The sequence below is a fragment of the Leucoraja erinacea genome, chromosome 32 (assembly GCF_028641065.1).
Source record: "Leucoraja erinacea ecotype New England chromosome 32, Leri_hhj_1, whole genome shotgun sequence".
NCBI lineage: Eukaryota > Metazoa > Chordata > Chondrichthyes > Rajiformes > Rajidae > Leucoraja > Leucoraja erinaceus.
The window spans coordinates 11,066,287-11,083,640 of record NC_073408.1 but is presented as its reverse complement, the minus strand read 5'-3'; the positions used below and the strand labels follow the sequence as shown (position 1 = coordinate 11,083,640).

At 39.5% G+C, this 17,354-nt stretch overlaps 1 protein-coding gene across 1 annotated transcript; it reads right to left on the bottom strand.

Moving 5' to 3' along the window:
• Position 1: 1 nt before the first annotated feature.
• Positions 2-15,897, bottom strand: bud13 (BUD13 homolog). Its single transcript, XM_055660735.1, is given in 12 exon segments — positions 2-687; positions 2,353-2,420; positions 2,422-2,435; positions 2,580-2,764; positions 3,330-3,468; positions 5,818-5,932; positions 8,356-8,606; positions 9,064-9,416; positions 10,279-10,333; positions 11,107-11,188; positions 14,450-14,549; positions 15,729-15,897. Coding segments are annotated over 12 exon segments (1,581 nt in total). The 5' UTR covers positions 15,854-15,897; the 3' UTR covers positions 2-593.
• Positions 15,898-17,354: the final 1,457 nt, after the last annotated feature.

Here is a 17,354-nt window from a genome sequence, read left to right as displayed (position 1 = left end):
ATTTTGTTGAAAAAATAAAGTTTTGCTCTTTTAATACACTAAACAATCTTTGTCACTGAACCCTAAAATCACCTAACAATTGAACATCAGTTGTAAGAAGTGTATCATTACTGACTTGAACTTGCTGTGATGATTGTGGAATTAAAAGGTTGCTTATATTTAATTAACCGTGGCATCATGTAGGTCAATACTCTCTTGCTTAATACATTTTAATAGCCTGTGTTAATTTTGTGTGAAAAAATGAGTTTGCTTAATGCAGATCACACCAAATGATCAAAAAGCAACTTGCATATTTAAAGCAGTACATTTACCAGCTGGATACAGTTCAGCCCGCAAACAAATCAATAAAAATGAAAAGCTCATAAGAAAGACTGCTTGAAAGACCCACAATCACACAATATAAACTTTGTATTCAAAAGGACAAAATATTAACTGATTTAAAAAACAACTTTCACTTCTCTCATGTTTCCAAAAATTCAAACCACCTTTTGCAGAGAAATGAATAAATATCTTTCGGTGAAGTCTTTTTTCATGGAGTGTTAAAGTCCCAGTGCAAAAGTCTCCATGTACTGATAGCTATTATGTTTAATGGTTTACATATCCTCCACACTCCATTTGTATGCGATCTCTTGCACTGCTTTCTTTTCAGCTTGTCTGGCATACCGCTTCTTTTCAAACCCATTTGACCTGCAAATTAAAAACAAGTGTTTTGAGGTTGAAAAGACTTCAAATATATTATGTGGCAGCTATCCGTATGGCATATTTTTGTGAAATTCCTTCTATCCATGCAAATGTGGCTATCAATGGAGAATGGAATGATTTGCATTTAAAAAAGTTTGAAATCAAGGGTTGCCTCCAATATACAACAGCCCCAGCAAATGCCTTTGGCCAGGTCCAATCTATGATGAGCATTAGTCAGCACTGAACCTGTACTCACTGGAGCTTAGAAGAACGAGGGGGGGCCTCATTGAAATGTACATAATAGTGAAAGGCTTGAATAGAGTAGATGTGGAGAGGATGTTTCCACTAGTGGGAGAATCTAAGACTAGAGGTCACAGCCTCAGAATTAAAGGACGTTCTTTTAGGAAGGAGAAAAGGAGAATTTATTTAATCATAGGGTGGTGAATCTTTGGAATTATTTGCCACGGAAAGCTATGGAGGCAAAGTTAGTGGATATTTTTAAGGCAGAGAAAGATAGATTTTGAGTAGTACAGGTGTTAGAGATTATGGGGTGAAGACAGGAGAATGGGGTTAGGAGGGAGAGATAGATCAGCCATGATTGAATGGCGGAGTAGACTTGATCGGCCAAAGGGCCTAATTCTGCTCCTATTCCTAATGACCTTATGAACATTGATTAGATATAGAGAAAGTTCCTTCTACAATCATCGACAAAACATTGCCTAGGCAGATACAGCAAGTGGTTATTTCAGACATAACGTGCCAATGAAACTCTTCATTCAATGTTGCTCAGGTAAAATTCAAAATGGACACCTTAGCATCTTAAAATCACAAATGAATGGTGAAATACTGGCAGTTTTTTTTAAACAGGGCTTCCCAAGAACTGAAATGAGACTGTTCGATGATTTCAGTTTCTGATTCACTGCAATCATTCAATGAATTAAACTTTTTTTTTTTTTTAAAGTTCCTCCACTAAAATCTTGGAAATCAATATCACCTGATCTGTGCTCATGTGATAATTAACCAATAGTGCAACTTGTTTTAGTATCCCATTTATAGAGGATTACATTACTCAAAGTTACTTAAAGCCGACACAAGGTTCAACCCCAATAAAGCGCTCAGGAATGTCCCCTTCAAAAGTGGGATTCAATTTTAAATCTCTGCTCAAAATCTATAATGAATGAAATAGCTGCAAGTCCTTTCAAACATTTTACAGTAAAACATTATTGCTGGTGTAGTAAATGGAGCTGTTGATCAGCTGAGGGTACAATAGAGAAATGCTAACACATAGGACACTCCATGGACCTGTTTCTCCTGTCCAAGTGTGGGCTTTCTGCTCAGAGTCTCTTCCCTTTCAGTTTTTATTTTTCCAATTTTATAAACCAAGAACCACTCAACCCGCGAGTCCACCTGCCACTCAATCTGACCGTGGCAACTTCATTTATGGATCTTTTCTTCTTATCCTATGCTATTTGTTTACTTCAATAGACCTTTGGTTTTAATATTTATGATTTAACTTAACATTCTTTCAGCTGCAGCAGCTTCTGATTCCATTTACACTGCAATTTCTCCTGGTATCCGATTATCATGGGTGACGACTGCACATAGTTTAAAAATCTATGAAGGATTAAAACTAAACCACAAAAAATTATTAAAATAGAAACTGAGCATAACCTGTCCACTCCATCCCAGCGGTACCCAGGGTACAGGTTGAACCTGTTGGGGGGTGGTGCAGGACCCTTTGTATCGTGGCTTCTCTAAAAAGGGAAAGAAAAAAATATTCAGTTTTTATCCATAGAGTCAGAAACCTCATGCTTTCACAGTGCTATGGATTAAAACTATGTTTAAAATCCCCTCAGTATTACAACCCCATCATTTCATCATTTTGCGTTAAAACGCACCATTTTTATTCTTGGCCTCCTTTTCCTTCTTCTTCTTGATTAACCCAGCCATTGGGTCACCATCCCGCTCTTTCTCACGTAGGTGGCGGTCTAAGTCTTCGTCATCGATATGTCGGGCAAGTGGCTTTTGCATCTCACGAACAGCATCCTCTATGTTCTGCCTCTGCTGCTCTTGCTGAGCCAACCTGAAGTAAGTCATATCAAGAATGAGTAGGACTTAGCACAAAGAAGAGAGCAAAAACAAGAGACTGAGGAAAGGAATTGTGGAATTTGAGGCACAGTCAGGGGGTAAAGAAGCTACGTAAATATGAAATGTGTCGGAGAGGGGGAGAGGGGAGAGGGAGAGGGATGAAGACTGCTTGAAGGAGGGGAATGCATAACTTTGCAATTGAGGGCAAAGATAGGGTCAGGGTGAGAAGTTGGGGAAGGGAAAAAAGACGGCTTGGACTTATGATTGGAAGAAAATTGCACGGGGAAATGGTGCAAAGGGGTAGGGATTGTGTGATTTAGAGAAAAAGGCAACAAAATAAATTACACCATGTGAATGAAGGATGAAATGTGGGAAGAAATTGGAAAGCAGATTGGTAGAGAGGGAAAATGGACCACAGCTTAAGGTAATTAAGAGATATGTCAACGTATAATCATAAGGGATTGGAATAGACTAACCAGCTGCTGTGGAACTACTCAACTTTACTGGAGCCCATCTTACTCATTATGTTGATGAGGATATAATAAATCCTATGTACTTACCCTTTGCCCCACTGGGCATATTTTTCAAGTTTTATTGCATTCTCCTCGTTCTTCTTCTTCTGTTCAAGCCGTTCCTGATCCAAGTCCCTCTTTTTCCCCAATTTATCTCGGAACACAGTAGTGGCATTTCTAGCGTCATCTTTAAAATAGAATAAAAAAATGTCAGCATCATCATTGTATTGTATTGTATATCTTTATTGTCATTTCCTGAGTATTCGCATACCCAGAGGAAACAAAAAAACGTTGCTCAACCAGTGTCCATTCAGTGTGCATGAAAAAATAAATAGAAATAAAAAATACAGACTCGCCATAATGAGTCTGGCGAGTCTGTATCAGGTGGTCTGAATTGGGAATTTATAAAACACCTCATGTTGATTATCAGCCACTCCCCACACGGGGTTGGTGCACAGGAATTTCAGATTGTCGATTACAATATAGGCAGGATTGTGGCCTAGTACATGGCTGGAATGACGTGCAGAAGCATTCTTGGGTTAGTACAGGGTGTTAATAGCTGGGTAAAAGTAAGATCTATTATTCCCCTCAGCTGGGAAATGTTACAAAGCACAAGGGGTTGGATGCAGAGAAACAACGTCTATTCACTTTAGCCTGCAGCACTGGTTGAAGTTAAAAAGAGAACATAGGTTTGGAACTACCCAAGCATAAGATGTTGGCCCATCAACATTTCTTGCAACAGCACACGCTCTCCAATTATTTCAAGTTTAATGTTCGAAAAATACTCTTCTCTAAATCTTTTCATTTCCTTAAATCCCTGAAGTATGGTAATCATTTGTTCCCTCCTCTTCACGTTTCCTCATCAGAGAGAGACATTTCTCTTGAGAGGTGAACAAGTGATTGGAACCGAGATGGTTACCACAACTAACCACAAATGTTTATCTAATTGTATTTACTTCATGCCATAGAAATGCATTCCCCGTTTCTAAAATGGTCTGGTGGAATATCTCCTAGCTTCCCTTTTTACTCTCCTGGGGATAATTTTAAATGGATAACAGCGTGTCAAATATTTCATCCATTTAGAATTGTTCAATGTCAGAATTCTTCATGTTGTTAAGAGTCCTTCATTAAATTGGCACACTTCTGCTGCAGAGGGAATGCCACAAATCTCTTAATTTTATCATATAATCACTATTATCCAAACAAACTCTTGCTCCCTTTGACGTTAAATAATAGAGCTGAATACTCTATTAAACTGCTACAAGTGTATGGTGTAAAACACACTGACTGGTTGCATCATGGCCTGGTTCTGAAATTTGAAAGTTCAAGAATGAAGGAAGCTACAGAAAGTGATAGACATTACCCATTCCATCATGGGTACTGAATTCCCCACCAATGAAGTGTAACCTCAAGAAGGAAGCCAATATCATCAAAGATCCACACCATCCAGGCCCATTCACTTCTTGTTGCTACCAGCAAGGTGGTGGTACAAAAGCCAGACAATCATTCCCTGCAGCTTCAAGAACAGCTTCTTTCCATCAACCATCAGGTTATTTATTGAACCACCCTGCACAATTCTAATCATAACCCCACTGAACCACTATGGATTTTACATTGCTAAGGCAGCTCTATGTACTTTTGCTATTACACAATCATGGTCTAGTTTACTTAGAATAACTGATAATTTATTGTATATCTATTGCTGTTGTTGCTGCTGTTTCTAATGTGCATATAAAGCCGCAACAAGTAAGAATTTCATTGTTCCATTTTATATCCAGTGCATAAGAGAAATAAACACTTAACACATGTGATTTTGGACAATATTTACAGTGACCTAACCTATGTTTTGCACATGTTTATCACATGTTTGCACTCTATGATTCCATCTTTACGTTTTGTTTATTGACCGATATAATCAACTTGCAATCACCCATGAGAATTCTAGAGAGATATATAGAATAAAAGGAAAGATAAAAGCATGAAGTAATGAGAAAGCAAAAGATAGTAAAGAAAATGAAAGAGGTAATGTGGAGAGAAAGTGAAAAACAAATAACAGGAAAAGATTAAAAAAACAGATAAAATTGGTCTCAGCATTAACCCTAGTGTTCTTTCACTTACAGTCTTTAATGTTATTTAAAAAATCATAGTTAATGTTAGCAAAGCAGGTTAATTTTTGGGGTTGGGGACAAATTAACTCTCATATTATTGAGCCAACAAGTCAGGAAATCCTACACTCTCTTCCCAATCTATGTTGTATAAACTGCGGAAGGATTAATGAAGCTCAGCATCACTGGGCTACGTGAGCCATGGGCTCTGATCGAGTCTATATACTTAATACAACGTGCAGGTACTTAAACAAAATATTAAGTGAAGTAACAGGCTCCATGTTGATGCCTCCACAGTTGTTGATACCTTGCTTATGCTTGTGGCAGAATTATAGAGACCTTTAGAATCAGCATTTTCAGGGGGAAAAAAAAGTTCCAAATGAATGTGTAACACTACAACTGCTAGGAGATCCCTCAAGCTGCATCGATACCTGCTAAGTGCTCGGCTGCTCGCTCCCTTTTCCTCCGGTCCTCTTTCTCTTTCCTTAATGTATCTGTCGATACCAGACCAGCCTTATCCCCAGATAGCATCTCATTCCCTTGTGACTGAAACACAAGATTTTGTAAGTTCATCTGTTTTTTATGTTAGTAACTTAAAGACAGCACGATTAAGAACCACCAATGGCCACATTCAACAGATAAATGATGTTTTAAAGGCCAAATGTTCCTCTTTCCACCCTCTGCCATTAGTTGTCAGCTGTAAATGGTTTGTTTGAGATATTACACGTTTTGGATGAATATGAAATTAATTCAATTACGAGAAGAAATGTCTACCGTGACAATTTCAAAAATGAGTGGCATTCCTTCTTAAACTCCTTTGGAATTTTGTGTAATCCCGTAAAGATTCTTTATGGCCATTCAGTCTGATTGGTCTATGCTGGTGCTTACATTCCATACTGGCCCTTATTATTCAACACACAATGTCATTATTAAGTCTTCCATTCCTTTTTCATGCGATTATCCAGCCTCCCATTATATTATTCATGGTATCTCCAATGAGGAGGAACTTCCTTAACCAGAAGATGGTGGATCTTTGGAATTCATTGCCACAGATGGCTGTAGAGCCTAAGACACTTGATTAGTAAGGACGTCACAGGTTACTGTGAGAAGGCAGGAAAATAGGGTTGAAAGGGTAAAATAGATCAGCCACGATCGAATGCAGGAATAGACTTGATGGGCCAAATGGCCTAATTCTGCTCCTATGTTTTAGGGTCTATAGGTCCTCCTAGTGGTTGTGAATGGTACTTTCAGCATAAAGAAGTTTCCTCTGAATTCTCAATCTGATTTATAAGTAACAGGTATCAAATCAAGTGGAAATATTCAACTTCACATATAATTTACAAACCAGGGTTGTTGAAAATGTGGCCCATGGCGACTCTTGGATTGAACCCCGAAAAGGCCACCACTGTGAATGATATTATCAAGTACCACTGCAGAGTTGTGGACAACTTGTACAAGGGAGAGGTGTTGTTGTGGTGGCATGTTGGAGAGAAAATCATTGCTGGAGCAGGTGTTGGTGAAGTGGGGGCTTCTGCGAGACGATTGCTGGAAACAGGATTGCAGAGGAACGATGATGGTTGAAGGGAATGTGAGAATGTGGAAAGATATGGATGATGAGAAATTGATGGAAATGGTGGAGTTTGTGATCAGGAGGATAAATTGGAGGGAGTTATCCATTACAATGTAAAACTAAAGGAGGTACTAATTTGGCGATTCATGACATGGACTCTTTGGTAGCAAGCAAAGAAAGGGTGAAAATCTTTAGCTTTTGTTCAAGCAGGCCTCAACCTTCCTATTTGGACATGCTTTGGGCCTTCCATGCACGGCCTTCCATGTAGTTTTGTAGAAGTACAAAAAAAAGTATAGGACTTCAGCTGACCTGAAAATGACCAAATGTTGATCACGCTCGTTATACACTCTTCCATAATGTAAGATTTATGAGAGTACAAACCTGTCTTCGCTTTCCAAAGAAAACAGTTTTCTTTCTTTCACTTCACTATCCTGATTGTTTCCCAAAACCCTCTCCAACAAAAATCTGTTGATTGTGGGTTTTTTTATATGTATATGTGCATATGTCTGTGTTTGTGTGTCTGTGTCAATAATATGTGTGTGTGGGGGGAGATCCAAACATTTACAAATCCAAGAGAAAAATTCCTTCTCAGCTGTCTTAACTTGGAGACTCGTTATTCCAAAACCTCTAGTTCTAGGGAAACATTGCCTCAGCATCTACCCTATCAAATATTTTTCAAAATGTTGTCTTACTAAGATTATCCCTCATTCTTCCAAACACACAGGTATTCGTCAAACCTGTTCAACCTTTCCTCATCAAACAATTCAACTTCTAGAATCAACCTCATGAGCATAATTTGAATTTCCTCCAGACATGATATAGATCCTTAAGAAAATCAAAACGGTAGATTGAGCTCCAATGCAATGTAGCATTGCAACTGTAGCCTTCCTGACAACACTCTTCCTTTAGGAGAGAAAAGTGAAAGAAACATATATTCCAAAAGTTTCACCACCAGACCTTGGCCCTTAGGTTCCGGATTATACATCAGCCAGATCAAAATAAGGCGAATGGAAACCATGTCAGTAAATCCAATATAGAGAACAGCATTTACAAAAACAACGGGACGTTGGGGCAGAGGGGAAGGGGAATATTTGATGGATTCCTATCCTGGTGTACCTTGCCATCTACATTCCTGTTCAATTAACTGCACAGGGCAATATCAACATGACTTACAAGAACATGTTTTAGAAGGGAAAGAAATCCAATTCAATACTGCCAAGCTCCAAACCAGTTATCTACAAAGTCTCCTTTCTAGACCATATTTAATCATCCCAAAGTGCTCCAAAGCAGCAAACAATATTGGGAGGATCTCACATAGGAATGTCAACACTGACATGACCTGCCTACTGCTCTGCAGGCTGTTCCTACATCATACCAGTAGATCAGCACTTGGTCCTACCTTTCTGCTCGGACTCGAGTCTCGACTGACAACTTGTCCCCTTGAGGAAGCATGTTTATGAGTACGTTGCCTCTGCTGAGTAGGCGATGGACATGAGGTTTGGATCTCCACCTTCCTGCGTGGTGGCGACAGGTCCGAGTCAGAAGAATGCTGACCTCCCTTTCGTGGGGGTGAAAGGTCAGCATCAGAATCCTTTGCTTTCCGTGGAGATCCTCTTGCTCTTCTGTCCTTGTCTCTCTTTGGGGACAATGCTAGGTAAGAAAGATTTTCACAATCAAAAATCAGTATTTTGAAATATATAATTCAGCAAAACCAGGCACAAACCAGCAACATCTAGACCTCAAGATGGAAGCCTCAGCCACCCAGAAGGAGCTGGTAGTTCATTAACTATTTTGATGACTTTACATTCAACTTGCATTAAACTTAGCCTTCTTATAATTATTTGTTTGAACTGTGTAGTGCGAGTTTATACTGCATCTAATATGTGCTGCATCTATCTTAGCATTACTTGAGTAGATAGCAAATGTTAAAAGTGGGAATTGGGTTGAAGTTTTTTTCAATCCAATCTCCTGCTTTCTCTGGGAATTATACTTTATGGGTTGGAGATAAGTTAAAGTCAAAACAGTTTTTTGCATTTCCAGATGATGAAAGATTTGAGGAATCATGTATTTTTTCTGCTAGGGAAAATGTCAGGGAGATAATACATACTCTTTCCATGTGACAAGTCTGATGATCTGATTGATTTTTCAGAGTTTTTCTTCCTTGGAGGTGAAAGGTCAGGAGAATCATGACGTAGTTTCCTTGGAGGTGAAAGGTCAGGCGAATCGTGGCGTCCCTTCCGAAGAGGTGAAAGGTCAGGAGAATCATGCCGCTCTCTCCGAGATGGTGAAAGGTCAGGAGAATCGTTCCACCTGTCTGGAACAGGTGAAACATCTGATGAATCATGGCGTTGTCTTCTGGCCGCTGACTGGTCAGGTGAAACTGCTCCCACTTTTTTCTTAGAAAGCTGAGAACCACAATTCATCCCTTTTCCCGGTAGAGAATCAAAACCTGGTAATGAACTAAAAGAAAAACACACATTCGTGTATCAAAAATACAGGTTCTTGGTTCAACAACAATGTCAGAACTTTTACTCACTACTTTAATTATCTACACGATACTTTCTATTAGAGTTTGGCTGTAAAGCAAGTGTACAGGGTGTAAAGGCATCATGTCTCTATCCACTGCATTGCACGTGATATGTTTGCTTCTATTCCATCATTAGAAGTCTTGCCTTCAAATATCCAAAGCCTAAGCAAAAATTCTCCCTGCAATCAATTTTAGTTCTCCCTCTCCTTCAAAAAGATTATTGAAACCTAATTATTTTATCAAGGATTTAATCATCCACCCTATCATTTCTTTACCATGGTTTTATAAAGCTCCTGTGAACCATCTTGGGTTGTCTGGTGTTGTGAAAATGCAAGTTGGTATGCTCATAAAACCCCAATCTATTGTAAACAGGCCCAAAGAAGGGCAATGAATGAAGAACTGGGATATCCCATTTGAAGAATCAGCAAATTACTATAAATGCCTGCTGCACCGAAATAGACCATCCCACTGCTAATGGTATTTACGCTCCAAATCTTTTCCTACCATCAACTTTACTGCACATTCTTCAGCTTATTTCTCCCAAGTGTGTATATCGAGCTTCCTCTGAAAATAATTGACTCTATGTACCTCTTTGCTGACTTCTGATTTATTTTGAATATTTTAGCATTCATCTTATTTTTCATGACCTTTAGTCATGGATTTCCTCTTCCAATATTTCCCATCATTTATGATATCTAATGCCTCCAAAATTGGAGGTTTTCTTATAGGAATTAAATCAAGTATTAGATATATCAATAATAGACAAAAGAGCAGCGTCCAGCAATTCAGACTTACGTGCCAGTTTGTGTTTGTAAAAACAGGTCTGAGCCCTGTGAGTCTGCATTTTCATCTAAAAGAAAACACAAAAGCATTAATTGCCCTTATAGCAGGCTTGTGCTTCCCTAATACTTCTTATTAATGGAGAAACAAGAGTCTGCAGATGCTGGAATCTAGGGTAAATCACAAACTGCTGTAGGGTCAGGCAGCATCTGTCGAGGGAAATAGCCAGATGGCATTTTGGATGAAGACGCTTTTTCAGTTGAAGGGCCCAACATGAAAAGTCATCAATCCATTTCCCACCATGGATACTGCCTGGCCTGCTGAGTTCCACAGCAGTTTGGTTATTACTTCCTTTTAATGGTATTTTATATATTGATAAAGGTTAACTATCAGTGTCTCTATTTGTCAATTTTCTTGAACTGAGGGGTGTGTGTTGCGGGGAGGGCAAGGAAATCGCTAGAATTCGCCTGGCAATTTAAACATATGTGGCACTGAATTCAAATTCACCTTAACCTAAATGTGAGTATTTAATAAAGTCTCCAATTACCTGGTTCAATCCTTTAGGACAAGAGAGTGGCCATCAAACCAGGTCTATTTGTGATCAGGACTCCAAAGTAACATATTTGATTCTGAATGTATCTTTGAAGTAGCCCAACACACTATTTGGTTCAAGATGGCCCATTAATACTTTGGTACCCGGCAGATTCTGACCATGGCAGCAATGTTGACATTTCAATAATGTATTCAAAAGGGACGGTGTTGCTTTTGACAAGATTTCAAAATCCACCATGACACTGATATACAATCATTCATAAAAGTTGACATCATGATTTTACCACATACCGCCTAAAACTTTCCACTTGCTGGATCGAAATTCTTCCATTTGCTGAATAATTACAGGTCTCTCATCAATTAATTCTGCAATCTAAGAAAGAAGGCTTGGAATGAACATGAAATACAATATAACATTGACTTTCAGTGACATAATGCCTTTAATGTAGTAAAATGTTCCAAAACATTTTACAGGAACGTCACGAAAATATCTGGCACCAAGCTGAAAAAAAATTAGGAAAGATGGGGAAAGACTTTGCTTAACGAGGTAAGTGTTAATGATTTTTTTTGAGGAGAAGGGTAGAAAGGTTTAGAAAAGAAATGCCAGACCCTACAGACTATCTGATGAGAGCACAGCTGGAAGTACAAGATTTACATGAGAAAATAACTTGAGGAATCAAAAATGAGCTGATACAAGTTAACAAAGTGGTAACGGGCAAATGGGTGGAAATTAGAATGAATGTAACAGCATTTTGAATCAGTTCAAGTTCATGGAGGGCACAAAGTTGTCCAGGAAAATATAGAATTGATGATTCTGAAGGTTAAAAAAGTATCAATTTCTGAAGTTTAAAAAAGAATCAATGAGAATTTCAGCAGTAGATGGGTTGAGGCACAGTAGAAACAAGCAATTATGCAAAGGTGAAATTAGTTGTTATATCAGATGTTACGTAAGATGTATGCTCCCTATACAAAAAAAAAGTCTTGCTCCATCCCTCTCATCTGAGTCTGATGGACTTGCAAGAACTGGCATTGCAATGGCAATCAGATGTTGGGAGATATAGTGTCTTTGAGTAGCAACGTTACAATCCCCGCAATCAGTGGCGCTCTAGATCTGCCCACTGCCTGTGCGTGCAACTTGAAAGGCTGTGGGTAAAATGCAGGTTGTCAGGGAGGGATTTCCTCATACGACAAGCTTATGATGTAGAGGAAATCTCATTCTGTCATCCCGTTTGTGTTTTTTTTCAAAATGTTGCTGGTCTATTGGATTGCTGGATTTGAAAGTCGGGCTCAACTTCAACCAAAAGGTATGTAGGCGTTTATTTAGCATTTTATCTAGTTTTTACATAGAAACATGGAAATTAGGTGCAGGAGTAGGCCATTCGGCCCTTCGAGCCTGCACTGCCATTCAATATGATCATGGCTGATCATCCAACTCAGTATCCCGTACCTGCCTTCTCTCCATACCCCCTGATCCCCTTAGCCACAAGGGCCACATCTGAACTGGCCTCAACTACCCTCTGTGGCAGAGAGTTCCAGAGATTCACCACTCTCTGCGTGAAAAAAGTTCTTCTCATCTCGGTTTTAAAGTATTACCCCTTTATCATTAAGCTGTGACCCATTGTCCTGGACTTCCCCAACATCGGGCACAATCTTCCTGCATCTAGCCTGTCCAACCCCCTTAAGAATTTTGTAAGATCCCCTCTCAATCTCCTAAACTCTAGAGAGTATAAACCAAGTCTATCCAGTCTTTCTTCATAAGACAGTCCTGACATCCCAGGAAAGTCTGGTGAACCGTCTCTGCACTCCCTCTATGGCAATAATGTCCTTCCTCAGATTTGGAGACCAAAACTGTACGCAATACTCCAGGTGTGGTCTCACCAAGACCCTGTACAACTGGTTTTTGGTGTGATTTCATTTAGATCTGATGATGCAAAGTAAGTTATTTTGGCCTCGATATCTGTATGTACTGTGGACGTTTTTAGTCAGATATTCGTATGAAAATATTCATCATGGATAGACAATTACACAAAATACGGATAATTAAGATGTTATGACATGATTGTGCAAAAAATAATTTTGATTATCTTGGGAGTGGATGTTTGAGGATTTTGAACACATGTCTGTGTAAACAGCCCTTGCTCTCGATCACAGCTTTTGTGTTAAGTTAATGGAAAAACAATAGGGAACAAGATGCTAATTTCCGAGTATGAAAATGACAATACTTTTTTATTACTGGAGATATGAAAGTTAATTGGGTATCAAATTAAAGGTTTTTGATGCTTTACTTGATGGGACAAAATTACAGGCTTGATTTTTAACCTCAAAATTTTGTGACATCCCTACTTTGAGAAGCATCAGGTCAAAGCTAACATGTACTGGGGCATAAATCATTGCTACGTTATCATGAATAGCTGCTAGATCAATCAGCACACTTTCTCTTCTGTTGTCAAGTTCATGGCAAATATAAAATGTGCTCCACTTTAGCTAGGACTCAAGGAGTATGCTCAGAAAAATGTGCCACGTCATAACAAAGGCAGGATAATTCACAAACTCAAGGGATTTCCTAACATAAAGAGAAATTAGCTTTAAAGGGAATCATACCAGGACCATCCAAAAGTCCTTTGCAGCTTTCTCATGTGCAAAGCTGACAAATACTAAGGGAATGGATTGTTCATCTGTCCTCTTCCCAAGGGATTGATATCAGGAGGAGTGGATAAAGCAGAGATGGAGTGGGCATAGAGGATCATTTTTGCCTCAAGAAGCCATGGTTATCAGTTGAAACAATTCCAGGAAAGTACAAAAGCACAACATAAATATTATTGTGTTGAATTTGCTCCAACACATCTCAGGTAATTTTTTATACATCATCCCAATTCACTGAAATAAAACAATCCTTCTCTTGCCTTTCGTCATTTTGCTCTCAACCATACAAGAAATTACAGGGAGTTGCGGATGTAACCCAGACCATCACGCACACCAACCTCCCTTCCATGGATTCCATCTACACATCACGCTTCGACAAGTCCAGCAGCATAACCAAGGACCAGCCTCACCCTGTCACTCCCCTCTCCAATCAGGCAAGAGGTACAGAAGTTTGAAAATGCATACATCCAGATTCAGGGACAGTTTCTTCCAAGCTATTATGAGGCAACTGAACAGTCCTCTCACCAGCTAGAGTGTGGTCCTGACCTCCCATCTACCTCATTGGGGACCTTTCAACTATCCTTAATCAGACTTTATCTTGAACTAAATGTTATACCCTTTATCCCGATCTGTACACTGTGAACGGCTTGATTGTAATTGTGTATAGGTATTTTAATTGACTGGATAGCATGCAACAAAAACCTTTTAAATGTATCTTGGATCACGTGAAAATAATAAAGTTAAAAAAAAAAGCTAACTTTTGATGAGGATACTTTGGAAAGACATTTGGTAGAGAAAAATAATATATTTTGGAATTGGTCAAATGGATGCAGCACATGTTTCAATACTATGCTTCCTGCACCATTCAGTTAGCAGCAATCTTTCAGACTACTATTAAAAATACTATTTGAGTTTGCCATGTTATGATGTGCCAAGTAAGCCTTAAGGCAGAAAGCAATTTCCAGGAGTAAATGTATCTGCCTATACATACCACAGGAGCTTCATCATCATCATCACCAGACTCCACCTCCAATGTATTTTCGTCTGTCGCAAGGCTCTTCCAAGTCACATCATCATCCACAATCCGCATTCTGTGTAATGATAACAAGGTGAGATTTTCAGCTTATTGTGAGCTTATGTCAGAACCACATCATACAAATGTTTAGTAAGAAAAATCTTTAAATAGCGAAATAAAAATCGACCTATTACTATGCTTTCTTCCCCCATGCCACAATCTGTCTGAAGAAGGTCCCCGTCCTGAAAATGTTGCCTATCCATTCTCTCCGCAGATACTGCCTGACTCACTGAATTACTCAAGCACTCCAGTGTTTTGCTCAAGATTCTAGCATCTGAAGTTCCTTGTATACTCTAAAGTTTAAGTCCTTAAACAGTGAGGGACAGAGTCCTGGGTAACAGTCCTTCAAACACTTGAAGGGTATATTGTTCAAAGAGGCCAGACGAATGGCATTAGACAAAAATGCTGGAGAAACTCAGCGGGTGCTGCCTCACCTGCTGAGTTTCTCCAGCATTCTTGTCTACCTTTGATTTTTCCAGCTCCTGCAGTTCTTTCTGAAACAAATGAATGGCATTGGTGATTTGTAAATAGTATGACGTGCTGATTATAACCATATAACAATTACAGCACGGAAACAGGCCATCTCGGCCCTTCTAGTCCGCGCCAAACACGTATTCTCCCCTAGTACCATCTACCTGCACTCAGACCATAACCCTCCATTCCTTTCCCGTCCATATAACTATCCAATTTATTTTTAAATGATAAAAACGAACCTGCCTCCACCACCTTCACTGGAAGCTCATTCCACACAGCTACCACTCTCTGAGTAAAGTAGCTGTGTGGAATTGCACGGTATTTCTTGTATATATTTTAATGAGGGAAGTGTGTAGGAAGGAACTGCAGATGCTGGTTCAAACCAGATAGACACAAAAAGCGGGAGTAACTCAGTGGGACAGGCAGCATCTCTGGAGAGAAGTAATGGGTGACGTTTCGGGTTTGGGTCGAGACCCTTCTTCAGAGTTTGTATTTGAAACAGAACAACTGCACACGAGGGCAAATCCTGGGCTGAATTGCGTCCAGTATAAGGGTTACCGTTCACGACATAGGAGCTACGTTTATAGTGAAGAGTTATAACTGCCTCTCCCCCAGTCCTGCGCCTAAACATGGGCCGTTGCTGACACCATTAACCGGTCGCAGCCGCGGGCCTCGGCAACTGAAAGGAGGGAGGGGGGGAGGGGGCAGCGCTGCTTCTCACCCCCCGGCTTTGATCTTCGCTTTTCTCTTTTTCCTCCCGGCCGGAAGCTCCCTGTCCCCCCGCTTCCCGGACTCGGAGCTGCTGAGGTACCGCTTCAAATACTCCTCTCTGCTGAGCGCCGCCATGACAATCCCAACCAGCACCGCGCCCGTCACCTAAGCAACGTTGGCGTCATGACGTCTTCGCAACGCCATCTTGGTCAAGGAGAGAGCCATCATCATCTCCATATAAAAGGCACCTTCGCCATCTTAGTGAAGGAGACATTGGAATTTCTCATGGTTCTGGAGTTTTACATGATCTGGTTTTATCTTTTGGCAAAAAGTAATGACAAAATAACAATCCCAATGACCGTGAATAATTTAATCAGTGTGTTTTATTCCTTTTATTTCAGAATTAAAGTAGTTTACCGTTTCACTTATACGTAGATTGGATAACAACTTTGCAGAACCCCTTCATTCTTGCAAATTTTATTAACGTGGGAGTTTCCATGTTGTATCTCTAAACTAAACTTCTGTCCACACCTTAACAGACATTCCCTGCTCTCTCCACAACTTAAAAGGCGTTTTCTCACTTTTCTCAGAACTTCACAAAAAAGTGAATCGGTTTCTCTCACCATAGATACTGCTTGACCATAGTGCTTCCAGCATTGTTTTTGTTTTAAATTTTCAGAATCAGCATAATTAATGAATAACCACAACTCTCACTTGAGGAAATTTGTTGTGTATAAATTGAGAATGCATAAGGCACCAATTACAAGGTTTTTTTTTTTTAAACACCAATCAGAAAGTCAACAGAAAGAAGAATTCAAAAGTGTGAAGAATCCATGGATACAATCAGGAAGTTTGATCAGTTAGCATCTTTGTTTCGATAGCATGGAAAAAGGCACTTTGGCCCACGGAATACATGCTGACCATCGATCACCCATTCACACTAAGTCTGTTATTCCACTTTCTCATCCACTTGCTACACTCACGAGGGGTAATTTACCGTGGCCAATTAAACTACAAACCCGCATGTCTTTGGGATGTGGGAGGAATCTGGAGCACCCAGAGGAAACCCACGCTGTCACACGGAGACTATGCAAACTCCACACAGACAGAGCATCCCAGATCAGGATCTAACCCGAGTTGTGAGGAAGCAGCACTACCAGCTACACCATTGTGCTGCCCAAAATTAGTACAAAAATATTTACAAGGCTTATTAAGAAGTATATATTGGCAATTTCCAACCCTATGTTTTAGATTTTTTTTAATGAATAAGATGACGTGGTTCATATTAAATCATTTTAAAATGAAATCAATGATTTTTCAAAAAGGAGCTGCACAAGTTTGAGTGATTGAAATCTTCTATACGTAAAAGTCAATGGTTTGTTGGAATATGTTGCCATGTAAGTCACCACCTGTACTCACCTTAATGAGAATCTTTCCCATATGGTCTGATCTTTTGCCTCTTTGTAGAGATCAATAGTTATGAGCGATAGGAGGTATTCAAAGATTACATTATACTAAAATTAAACTGATTCGAAGGATCAGATCAGACTAACATGTCTAATTGGGCAAATTAAACAAAGATGCCCTTTTCATTCAAACTTCAAGCATGTTTAATTCAAGGAGTAGAGGTCCCCCT